This window comes from Mustelus asterias, chromosome 18 (assembly GCF_964213995.1).
Source record: "Mustelus asterias chromosome 18, sMusAst1.hap1.1, whole genome shotgun sequence".
Lineage (NCBI taxonomy): Eukaryota > Metazoa > Chordata > Chondrichthyes > Carcharhiniformes > Triakidae > Mustelus > Mustelus asterias.
In genome coordinates, this window is record NC_135818.1 from 90905401 (window position 1) to 90918007 (window position 12607).

Sequence of the window (12607 nt, forward strand, 5' to 3'; positions counted from 1 at the left end):
GTCCTTAGGGATGGGATTTACGACCATTTAGAAAGATGCGGATTAATCCGGGATAGTCAGCACGGATTCGTGAAGGGCAAGTCGTGCCTCACAAATTTGATTGAATTTTTTGAGGAGGTAACTAAGTGTGTTGATGAAGGTAGGGCAGTTGATGTCATAGACATGGATTTTAGTAAGGCGTTTGATAAGGTCCCCCATGGTCAGCTTATGATGAAAGTGAGGAGGTGTGGGATAGAGGGAAAGTTGGCCGATTGGATAGGTAACTGGCTGTCTGATCGAAGACAGAGGGTGGTGGTGGATGGAAAATCTTCGCATTGGAGGCAGGTTGCTAGCGGAGTGCCACAGGGATCAGTGCTTGGTCCTCTGCTCTTTGTGATTTTTATTAATGACTTAGAGGAGGTGGCTGAAGGGTGGATCAGTAAATTTGCTGATGACACCAAGATTGGTGGAGTAGTGGATGGGCTGTTGTAGGCTGCAAAGAGACATAGACAGGATGCAAAGCTGGGCTGAAAAATGGCAGATGGAGTTTAACCCTGATAGGTGATTCATTTTGGTAGGACTAATTTAAATGTGGATTACAGGGTCAAAGGTAGGGTTCTGAAGACTGTGGAGGAACAGAGAAATCTTGGGGTCCATATCCACAGATCTCTAAAGGTTGCCACTCAAGTGGATAGAGCTGTGAAGAAGGCCTATAGTGTGTTAGCTTTTATTAACAGGGGGTTGGAGTTTAAGAGCCGTGGGGTTATGCTGCAACTGTACAGGACCTTGGTGAGACCACATTTGGAATATTGTGTGCAGTTCTGGTCACCTCACTATAAGAAGGATGTGGAAGCGCTGGAAAGAATGCAGAGGAGATTTACCAGGACGCTGCCTGGTTTGGAGGGTAGGTCTTATGAGGAAAGGTTGAGGGAGCTAGGGCTGTTCTCTCTGGAGCGGAGGAGGCTGAGGGGAGACTTAATAGAGGTTTATAAAATGATGAAGGGGATAGATAGAGTGAACGTTCAAAGACTATTTCCTCGGGTGGATGGAGCTATTACAAGGGGGCATAACTATAGGGTTCATGGTGGGAGATATAGGAAGGATATCAGAGGTAGGTTCTTTACGCAGAGAGTGGTTGGGGTGTAGAATGGACTGCCTGCAGTGATAGTGGAGTCAGACACTTTAGGAACATTTAAGCGGTTATTGGATAGGCACATGGAGCACACCAGGATGATAGGGAGTGGGATAGCTTGATCTTGGTTTCAGATAAAGCTCGGCACAACATCATGAGCCGAAGGGTCTGTTCTGTGCTGTACTGTTCTATTTCTATGTGATGCATTTTGGAAGAAATAATGTAGGGAGGAGTTATACAATAAATCGCAGAGCCATCAAGAGTATAGAAACAGAGGGACCTAGGTGTGCAAGTCCACAAATCCTTGAAGGTGGCAGCACAGGTGGAGAAGGTGGTGAAGAAGGCATATGGTATGCTTGCCTTTATAGGACGGGGTATAGAGTATAAAAGCTGGAGTCTGATGTTGCAGCTGTATAGAACGCTGGTTAGGCCACATTTGGAGTACTGCGTTCAGTTCTGGTCGCCGCACTACCAGAAGGACGTGGAGGCTTTAGAGAGAGTGCAGAGAAGGTTTACCAGGATGTTGCCTGGTATGGAGGGTCTTAGCTATGAGGAGAAATTGGGTAAACTGGGCTTGTTCTCCCTGGAAAGACGGAGAATGAGGGGAGACCTAATAGAGGTGTACAAAATTATGAAGGGTGTAGATAGGGTGAACAGTGGGAAGCTTTTTCCCAGGTCGGAGGTGACGATCACGAGGGGTCACGGGCTCAAGGTGAGAGGGGCGAGGTATAACTCAGATATCAGAGGGACTTTTTTACACAGAGAGTGGTGGGGGCCTGGAATGCGCTGCCAAGTAGGGTGGTGGAGGCAGACACGCTGGCATCGTTTAAGACTTACCTGGATAGTCACATGAGCAGTCTGGGAATGGAGGGGTACAAACGAATGGTCTAGTTGGACCAATGAGCGGCACAGGCTTGGAGGGCCGAAGGGCCTATTTCCTGTGCTGTACTGTTCTTTTGTTTTGTTTGTTCTTTTGGTGGTTGAAATCATTTTGGAATTATTCAGACAAATCCATCTTTAGAGAGAAATTGGTGGAGGACTTTGTTTAAACAAATACAAGAATTTAGCAATACATTGATGGACTTGTTTACAAATTCCTACATAGTCTCACTTCACTGTATTTCTGCAATTTTCTCGTGTCTACAGTCCAGTTCATATACTCTGCCTTTATGACATAGGCTTTCTGATGATGATACACAAAGAGGTGAAGGACAATTCTTTATTTTTAGTTTTGATTCTCATTGCTGCTCAGTGTCACACTCTCTCCCCCATCCAATGTAATGAACTCTTTAGATGTTTATATTAAGGTCCAGTAAGAAGTCTCACAACACCAGGTTAAAGTCCAATAGGTTAAAGTCCACAGGGCAGCATGGTGGCATAGTGGTTAGCACTGCTGTCTCACAGTGCCAGGGACCTGGGTTCGATTCCCAGCTTGGGTCCGATTCCCAGCTTGGGTCATTTTGTGTGGAGTTTGCATGTTCCCCCCATGTGTGCGTGGGTTTCCTCCGGGTGCTCTGATTTCCTCCCACAGTCCAAAGATGTGTGGGTTAGGTGCATTGGCCATGCTAAATTATCCCTTTCTGTCCCAGGATGCATAGGTTAGAGGGATTAGAGCCTGGGTAGGATTGTTGTCAGTGCAGACTCAATGGGTTGAATGGCCTTTTTCTGCACTGTAGACATTCTATGATTCTCGGTTTATTTGGAATCACGAGCTTTCGGAGTGCTGCTCCTTCATCGGGTGAAGGAGTGCTGTTCCTTCATCACTCACCTGATGAAGGAGCAGCGCTCCGAAAGCTCGTGGTATCAAATAAACCTGTTGGACTTTAACCATGTGTTATGAGACTTTACTATGCCCACCCCAGCTCAACGCTGGCATCTCCACATCATATATTAAAGGTCCTCTGTAAGATGTTGGTAACAATGTACATTTACTATTTCTGTAACGATAATGGTGCAGCAGTTTCAGCATTTATTAATGATTATGCCCATAGAGACACAACAGTCTACATAAACACATTTCCATTCCGGGTCTTGCACACAACCTACATGTGTCCAAAATCCCTCATTGATGGGCTTCCTATGTACTGAATGATTAAAACAATAAAGGTCATATTTTTATTATTACAATCACCGCAGCAGCCACTTACGTTTGGCATTGACATGGTCCTCAATGTTCCACAATGAATTAGGGGTTTCTTTAAGGTATGGACTGCAGCTGACTTCAACCTGTTCCCAGCCCCTAGAAACAGCAGAGACAACCAGAGACACAGAGTGCAAGTTAAATTTTCAAATGCTGAAAAATGAATCTCCTTTCATGAAATTGAGTGGGTTTCAAAGAACAAAAAGAAGAACCAAGAACAATACAGCACAGGAACAGGCCCTTCAGCCCTCCAAGCCCGCGCCGCTCCCTGGTCCAAACTAGACCATTCTTTTGTATCCCTCCATTCCCACTTCGTTCATGTGGCTATCTAGATAAGTCTTAAACGTTCCCAGTGTGTCCGCCTCCACCACCTTGCGCGGCAGCGCATTCCAGGCCCCCACCACCCTCTGTGTAAAATACGTCCTTCTGATATCCGTGTTAAACCTCCTCCCCCTCACCTTGAACCTATGACCCCTCGTGAACGTCACCACGATCTGGGAAAAAGCTTCCCACCGTTCACCCTATCTATGCCTTTCATAATTTTATACACCTCTATTAGGTCACCCCTCATCCTCCGTCTTTCCGGTGAGAACAACCCCAGTTTACCCAATCTCTCCTCATAACTAAGCCCTTCCATACCAGGCAACATCCTGGTAAACCTCTGCACTCTCTCCAAAGCCTCCACGTCCTTCCAGTAGTGTGGTAGCCAGAATTGTACACAATACTCCAAATGCAGCCTAACCAAAGTCTTATACAGCTGCAACATGATTTTCCAATTCCTATCACTCAACGCCCTGACCGAGCGTGCCATACGCCTTTGACAAAGGGTCATCTGGACTCGAAACATCAGCTCTTTTCTCTCCTTACAGACACTGCCAGTCCTGCTGGAATTTTCCAGCATTTTCTCTTTTGGTTTCAGATTCCAGGATCCGCAGTAATTTGCTTTTATGCCATACGCCTTCTTGACCACTTTGTCCACCTTAGTTGCCACTTTCAGGGAACTGTGGATCTGCACGCCTAGATCCTCTGTATGCTAATATTTCTAAGGGTTCGACCAGTTACTATATACTTTCCTTCTGTAGTAAACCTCACATTTGTTAAATTCAGACTCCCAATCACAGGTGTGCAGCATATGCTCAAAAGCACACAAATGGTGCCACTGTGGTTACAATGTAGTTCTGCACTAAGTTAGGAGGCACAGGAGGATAAAGTTACAAAATGGATATGGACAGATAAAATGAGTGGGCAAAGTTAATGCAGATGTAGTTCAACTAGGGGAAAATAAAGAGAGGGGGCATCCACTTGGTACTTGAGAATGACAAATCTAAATATTTTCTTAATAGCAAAAGACTAAACTACCAGGAGTTTATGATAATAGAATCCACATTTTTTAAAAGGGATGCCAAGAATCGTAGATTATTTTCTAAATGGGGGGAAAATTCACAAATTGGAAGCACAAAGAGACTTGGGAATTGTAATTCAGGATTCTCTTAAGGTTAACTTGCAGGTTGAGTTGGTCATTAGGAAGGCAAATACTATGTTAGCATTTATTTCGAGAGGACTAGAATACAAAAGCAAGGATGTACTGCTGAGGCTTTATAAGGCTCTGGGTCAGACCACATTTGGAATATCGTGAGCAATTTTGGGCCCCGTATCTCAGGAAGGATGCGCTGGCCCTGGAGAGGGTCCAGAGGGGCTTCATGAGAATGATCCCAGGAATGGAAAGCTTGACGTATAAGGAGCGTTTGAGGACTCTGGGGGTCTGTACTCGATGGGAGCTTAGAAGGATGAGGGGGGAATCTCATTGAAACTTACAGAATACTGAAAAGCCTGGATAGAGTGGATGTGAGGCAGATGTTTCCATTAGTCGGACAGACTAGGATCCGAGGACACAGCCTCAGAGTAAAAAGATGACTCTTTAGAACCGAAGTGAAGAGGAATTTCTTCAGCCAGAGGGTGGTAAATCAATGGAATTCATTGTCACAGAGGCTGTGGAGGCCAGGTCATTGAGTATATTTAAGACAGAGATAGATAGGTTCTTGATTGATAAGTGGATCAAAGGTTATGGGGAAAAGGCAGGGGAATGGGGTTGAGAAACTTCTCAGCCATGATTGAATGGCAGAGCAGACTCGATGGGTCGAATGGTCTAATCCTGCGATATCTAATGGTCAATACAGGAATTCATCACAACTCTCAGTGAATCAGAAACAGTGCAGGACATGATAAATTAGGAAATGACAAAAACAAGATCAAGCAGATGACAAAGGTTTACAGAGAATATTGGACTAAGACTTTTGATCAAAAGCTAATAACTTACAGAACATTGCTTGAAACAAACAATAATACTCACCACTTGGGTAGGGATTTCCCAGAGGAATACAGGACACAGCCAGTTGCCACATGGATTAATCGAATTTTATTTCTTAGAACTTTAATCAAATCCCCATTCTGTCCCCCAACTACCTCAATTCTCCAGAAATCATTTGAATCCCCAGTTCCATTCTGTAAATAAACAAAAATTACCTTCAATCATCAGAAGCAGAACTTATTTTCATCAGAGCAATTCCTGTCCCTGTACACAACCAAGTTATATAGGAACCAAGGTCCAGCTAGTTCACTTTTTAACCATCTGATAGTGACATGATACAATGATGAAGTTATTGACAAATCACAGCAATCACTTATTGAGTCTACAACCCACCAAATATAAGGAGAGAAAAAGCTGCAGGGGTGATGGAGTGTTGGGAATCATAGATTTGAAATCACCTACTCTTCTCAAGCACACTGTGCTCACCACACATCATGGCCGTGATTTTCCAGCCACGTAGCGCCTGGTGCGATCTTCCCTGTCCCTTTCTGCTGCCGCAAACCGGATCTCGCCAGAAAAGGCATGACGCTGATTAGCAGGAGATTGACTTAATTTCAATCTCATTAACGAGTATGGCATGTGACCATTCCCTCTCCAAGAGTGTTCCCACCAACCCCCACAAGCGGGAAGTCACATGGGTGCAAATCACTACTGGTCCTTTGGAAATGTGGACCAGGTTGCATGGATTGCGAGGGTGAGCAAGGTGGTAAGTACTGCTTAACACTAACCTCCAGGGTGCAAAAGGCAAGTCAGCCATTGTCATGATGGCAGGTGGGGGGCCTTCATGGGAGCAGGGGCTAAGGGAGGCTGACGGGGTTGGAGATCAGCAGGTCAGGGCCAATCGCTGCATTGGGGTTCGTGTAGCAAGCATTCTCACTGGCTCCTGAGGGGCCCTTGAGGGACTGCCTATAATGCAATTGCAAAGCCCACTAATGAGCCCACCACAACCTTGCGTAGCAGCGGGGTGACATTCTGGAGGAGGACCACCATGCATATTCCTCTGAAGAAGCGGCAGACTCAGAAGGAGATAAGTCAGAGCTTGAGGAAGACCCGGAGAATGAAGGACAGGCGGTGGCAAGGCACCAGCATGCCAGGAGGACCAGGAAGGCCCTGATTGCTGCCAGATGTGCCAATTAGGAGGCTTGGTGTCCAACAAGCTTTTTTGATAGGATTTGTCACATGTATTGGGATACAGTGAAAAATATTGCTCCTTGCGCGCTATACAGACGTTCATAGAGTACAGAGGGCAGAAGGAAAGGAAAGGGTGCAGGATATAGTGCAACAGTTACAGACTTTTCCCACTTCAAATGCAGGCCATTTCTTCTGGTAACAATTGAGTCATCTCCACAATTCAATAAGATCATGATTGACCTGATATAATCCTCAACTCCAGTTTCCCACCTTATCCCCATAACCCTCGATTCCCTAACTAATTAAAAATCTGTCTATCTCAGCCTTGAACATGCCTAATGACCCAGCCTCTACAACCCTCTGGTAAAGAATTCCACAGGTTCACTGTCCTCGGGCAGAAGAAATTCCTCCTCATCAAAGTCTTAAATGGGCGATCCCTTACTTTGTGTGATGATAGTAGTGCAATTGAAATGGAGGTATATTCATTTCTTTATGTTTAAAGGGAATGTTTAAAAATTCAGCTTTATGCTACTGGCAGTCAGTATGTCTTGGGGGAATGTAACTCAGATGCTGGGACAGCAGGATAATTATTCATTTTGGCCTTGCAAGTGGTTATGTCAAGTTAATGGACTTTTGTTTACATAAGGTCTCCTGGGATTTCTTATTAGAGTGATTGACAGGGTCATGTGATGTTGTGGTTTACGTGCAGTCCTGGGTCTGTAGCTGAGAAAAAAGTTTTGGCAGAAAGCAGTTAGTTTGCCATTGAAGCTAGAAGGACTTTTTAGGCTTCTGGAACTCACTCTCTCTCTGAAAGCTCCAAGGCAGTTAACAAATGTTAAAGCAACTATGCCTAGGTTTGCTCACTGTATTTATCTAAAAGTAGATTTAATTCATGTATGAATGTGGTTTATTTGGTACTGGAACAGTCACTCACAAGAAAGTAAAGTTGCTTCCTTTCACTTTTAAATATTGTTAAACTGTTAATGGTTAAGCTGCTTCATTTGTTAAAGTTATATCTAAACTATGTTATTAAAGTTTGTTTCACTTTTTTAAAATCCCTAATTTGTCCCGGAGTGAAATATCCTTTGTTCACATTTGTGCCAAAATAGAAAAATTATTGGGTATAGTCTGGCTTGAAACCTTGGAGGTTTCAGCCTCATTGTTCCACAGCAGCAGGCTGAGGGTAAGGGAGTGTGTTTTTGCATTTGATTTATTTATTTATTTTTCAGTTAAATTTGTGTTAAAAATCAGAGGTTTTTATAATCCAAAACAGGAAGTAGGCCCAGGAGAAGCCTGGGAAGGTTTTTTGGAGGGTTTAAAAGCAGGCCGCACTTTTGAGCGGGCAGCGTCGGGAGTGGGCAGCAGAGTGAGCAGGGAGTAGAGTGTGAGCTGCAAGGGCTCTGGCTCACAGGGCTTCGAGGAAAGGGCGAAGCGGGGTACGTTTGTTTTTCTTTTCCATTCCTATAAAGGAAAAGGGTACCTATGAGTGATAGGCCAGTTTGTTGCTTCCGGTGTGGGATGTGGGAGTTCCTGGAAACACCTAGCCGCCCAGAGGTTCACATTTGCGCCAGGTGCGTGGAACTGCAGCTCCTGAGGGACCGCATCAGGGAACTGGAGCAGCTGCTTGATGACCTTAGTCTAGTCAGGGAGAATGAGAGACAAATAGACATGAGTTATAGGCAAGTGGTTACACCGGGGCCTCAGGGGGAAGACACGTGGGTCACAGTTAGGAGGAGTAAAGGTCATAAGGGTAACGTGCCTGAGAGTATTCCAGTGGCGACAGGTGTGAGAGGGGAGGGGAGTGAGCAATTAGTGGTGGGGTCACCTGTGGCTGTCCCCCTCCAAAACAGGTATATTGTTTTGGATAGTGTGGAGGAGGATGACTCTCCAGGGGTAAGCCACAGTGACCAGGTCACTGGCACACAGTCAGGCTCTGTGGCCCAGAAAGGAAAGAGAGGGATTAGTAGAGCAATAGTGGTGGGGGACGCGTCGGTTAGAGGCACGGACAGGCGATTCTGTGGGTGCGAACAGGACTCCAGGATGGGTAATGGATGTCTCTGAGCAGATAGGAGGCATATTAAAAGGGGAGGATAAAGAAACGGATGTCATTGTACACATTGGTGCAAATGACGCAGATAGGAAGAGCAGGGGGATCCTACGAGAGCAATTCAGGGAGTTGGGAAATAGGCTAAAAAGTAGGGCCTCCAGAGTGGCAATCTCAGGACAGCTCCCAATGCCTAGGGCAAGTGAGGCTAGGAATAGGGAGATAGTACAATTGAACGCTTGGCTAAAGGAGTGGTCCAGGAGGGAGGGCTTCATATTCCTGGATCACTGGGAAGTTTTCAAGAGAGGAGGGCACATGTACAAGAAGGACGGGTCACAACTAAATTGGAAGGGCACGAATATCCTGGCTGGGAGTTTTGCTAGTGCAGTTCGGGTGGGTTTAAACTAATATGGCAGGGGGGTGGGGATCAAAAAATTAGGTCTACAAGTGTAGAGGCTGGGGACGAGCTTGGGGCCAGGACAAGGCTGGCAAAGAAGAAGAGCACTCTGGGGGAGGATGACCTCACTGGGCCTGGAGGTCTGGAGTGTCATAGAGTCATAGAGGTTTACAGCATGGAAACAGACCCTTCGGCCCAACTTATCCATGCTGCCCTTTTTTTAAAAAAAACCCCTAAGCTAATCCCAATTGCCCGCATTTGGGCCATATCCCTCTATACCCATTTTACCCATGTAACTGTCTAAATGCTTTTTAAAAGATAAAATTGTACCCGCCTCTACTACCACCTCTGGCAGCTTGTTCCAGACACTCACCACCCTGTGTGTGAAACAATTGCCCCTCTGGACACTCTCCCCTCTCACCTTAAACCTATGCTCTCTAGTTTTAGACTCCCCTACCTTTGGGAAAAGATATTGACTATCTACCTTTTCCATGCCCCTCATTATTTTATAGACCTCTATAAGGTCACCCCTCAGCCTCCTACGCTCCAGAGAAAAAAGTCCCAGTCTATTCAGCCTCTCCTCATAACTCAATCCATCAAGTCCCGGTAGCATCCTAGTAAATCTTTTCTGCACTCTTTCTAGTTTAATAATATCCTTTCTATAATAGGGTGACCAGAATTGCACACAGTATTCCAAGTATCCACAGTATTCCACAGTGTGGCCTTACCAATGTCTTGTACAACTTCAACAAGACGTCCCAACTCCTGTATTCAATGTTCTGACCGATGAAACCAAGCATGCAGAATGCCTTCTTCACCACTCTGTCCACCTGTGACTCCTCAGTAGAGTGCATCTACTTCAATGCAAGGAGCGTAGCAGGTAAGACAGACGAACTTAGGGCCTTAATGCTTACGAGGGATTTGGATGTGGTTGTGGTGACAGAGACTTGGTTGAAAGAGGGACAGGACTGGCAACTGAATATTCCGGGGTACAAGTGTTTTAGGCAAGACAGAGGAGGGGCCAAAAGAGGTGGGGGAGTAGCAGTATTAGTTAGAGAGCATATTACAGCGGTGCAGAGGGAGGACAATTCAGAGGGGTCGTGTAACGAGTCACTGTAGGTGGAGCTCAGAAACAGGAAGGGCGCAGTCACTATGTTGGGGGTATACTGCAGGTCCCCCAACAGCCCAAGGGAAGTGGAAGAACGGATATGTCTGGAGATAATGGATAGGTGCAGGAAAAATAGGGTTGTTGTAGTGGGAGACTTCAATTTCCCTGGTATAGACTGGAAATCGTGTTGGGCTGGGAGTCTGAATGGGGAGGAATTTGTAAAATGCGTACAGGAAGGTTCTTTGGAACAATATGTAGATAGCCCGACTAGAGAGGGGGCTATACTGGACCTAGTACTGGGGAATGAGCCTGGTCAGGTCTTCAAAGTTTCGGTAGGGGAACATGTGGCAAATAGTGACCACAATTCTGTTAGCTCTAGGATAGTGATGGAAAAGGATGAGTGGTGTCCCAAGGGTAAGGTGTTGAATTGGGGGAAGGCTAACAGGATGGGAATAGAGGGATATGGTCCCCGGAAGGGTAGGGGGTTTTAGTTAAGTTGGGCAGCATGGTCAGTGCAGGCTTGGAGGACCGAAGGGCCTGTTCCTGTGCTGTAATTTTCTTTGTTCTTTGTTCTAAGTATATTACATCTACTGGTTCTCCTTTATCTATCCTGCACCATCTCAAAGAATTCTAATAAATGTCAGGCATGATCTCCCCTTCATGAAGACGTCTCGACTCTACGTGATTATGTTGTGCATTTCTAAATTCTTTGCTATTACATCCTTTATAATAGACTCTAACATTTTCCCAATGACAGATGTTAAGCTAACTGGCCTATAGTTGCCTGTTTTTTTGTCTCCTCCCTTTTTTGAATAAGAGTATTACATTGGCAGTTTTCCAATCCTCTGAGACTTTTCCAGATTTTAAGGATTTTGGCAAGATTCTCATTCTCTGAGGGTCCTCAGTTCACTTTGGTGTCTCTCCTTTTTATATATTTAAAAGAAGCTCTTGCTGTCCATTTTTATGTTACTTGCTAGTTTATCCTCAGAGATGATCTATTTCCTCTTTATCTTTTGGTCATCTTCTATTGTTTTCTAAAACTTTTCCAATCTTCTGCTTTACCACTGATGCTTGCCACATAATAGATGTTGTTTCTTCCTATTTAATACTATCCTTAACTTCCTTAGTTAACCATGTTCGATTTACCCCCTTCCTAAAATCCACTGGAATATATCTGCCCTCATTCCTTTATAATTATCCTTGTTCAAGTGTCGCACAGTTATTTCTGAACCAAGTTTGCCACTCTCAAACTGATAAAAGATTAAAAATAGATAAATAGCTGCCTTGTAATGCTGCCATATCCTTTTGCTTAGCCAATATATTCCCTCTCGAGAGCCATTCCCCTCCCAACCATTTAATTTAAAGCCACCTCTGCTTTCCTAATGATGCGGTTTGCAAAAACACTGGTCCTAGCATGATTCAGATATAGGCCGTCCCAATGGTACAGATCCCAGTACTGGTGCCAGCGCACCACAAACCGAAACCCACTTCTCCCACACTAATCTTTGAGCCACATATTTATCTGTCTAGTTTTATGTACCATATGCCAATTTGTACGTGGCTCAGGTAATAATCCAGATATTCTTGTTTAATTTAGGGGCTCACTCCACAAAGTCTCTTTGCAGAACCTCTTTCCTCATTCTACCTATGTCATTGGTACCTACATGGACCTTAACAACGGGATCCTTTCCTTTCCCCCCACCCCAACTGCAAATTCTGCACCAGCCGATTGCAGATGTCCCAACCTGTCGCCAAGAAGGCAACACAGCCGAATGGACTCTTGCTTGTTCTTACAGAGAAGAATGTCAATTACCCTCATTATACTGTCTCCTACTACCAATACCTTGAGTGCTGCCCCCACTTGAGTGTCTTCCTGTACCACACTGCCATAGCCAGTCAGCTCATCCAGCACGGCGGCACAGTGGTTACCACTGTGCCTCACAGCTCCAGCAACCTAGGTTCGATTTCCGGCCTGGGTCACTGTCTGTGTGGAGTCTGCACGTTCTCTCCATGTCTGCATGGATTTCCTCTGGATGCTCCAGTTTCCTCCCACAGTCCAAAGATGTGTGGGTTAGGTTGATTGGCCATGCTAAATTGCCCCTTAGTGTCCCGGGATGCGTAGGTTAGAGGGATTAGCGGGGTAAATATGTGGGGTTACGGGGATAGGGCCTGGGTGGGATTGTTATCGGTGCAGAACTGATGGGCCGAATGGCCTCCTTCTGCACTGTAGGGATTCTATGATTTATCCACCCTGAAGTCGCCACACTCATCCAAATAAGCTGAAAGAACCTCAAATCTGTTCGACAAT

At 45.3% G+C, this 12607-nt stretch overlaps 1 protein-coding gene across 4 annotated transcripts in view; it reads right to left on the reverse strand.

Moving 5' to 3' along the window:
- Positions 1 to 12607, reverse strand: part of pomt2 (protein-O-mannosyltransferase 2) — a 181322-nt gene that overhangs the window by 88875 nt on the left and 79840 nt on the right. For all 4 annotated transcript variants that reach the window (XR_013500072.1, XR_013500073.1, XM_078234589.1 and 1 more), the window contains exons 13-14: positions 5602 to 5753; positions 3259 to 3350 (exon numbers count right to left, since the gene is read on the reverse strand). Coding sequence is in view for 2 of the 4 variants with exons in the window: in XM_078234589.1 (XP_078090715.1) it covers positions 3259 to 3350; positions 5602 to 5753 (244 nt within the window). In the remaining 2 variants the exon portion in view is untranslated. The remainder of the gene's footprint in view (positions 1 to 3258; positions 3351 to 5601; positions 5754 to 12607) is intronic.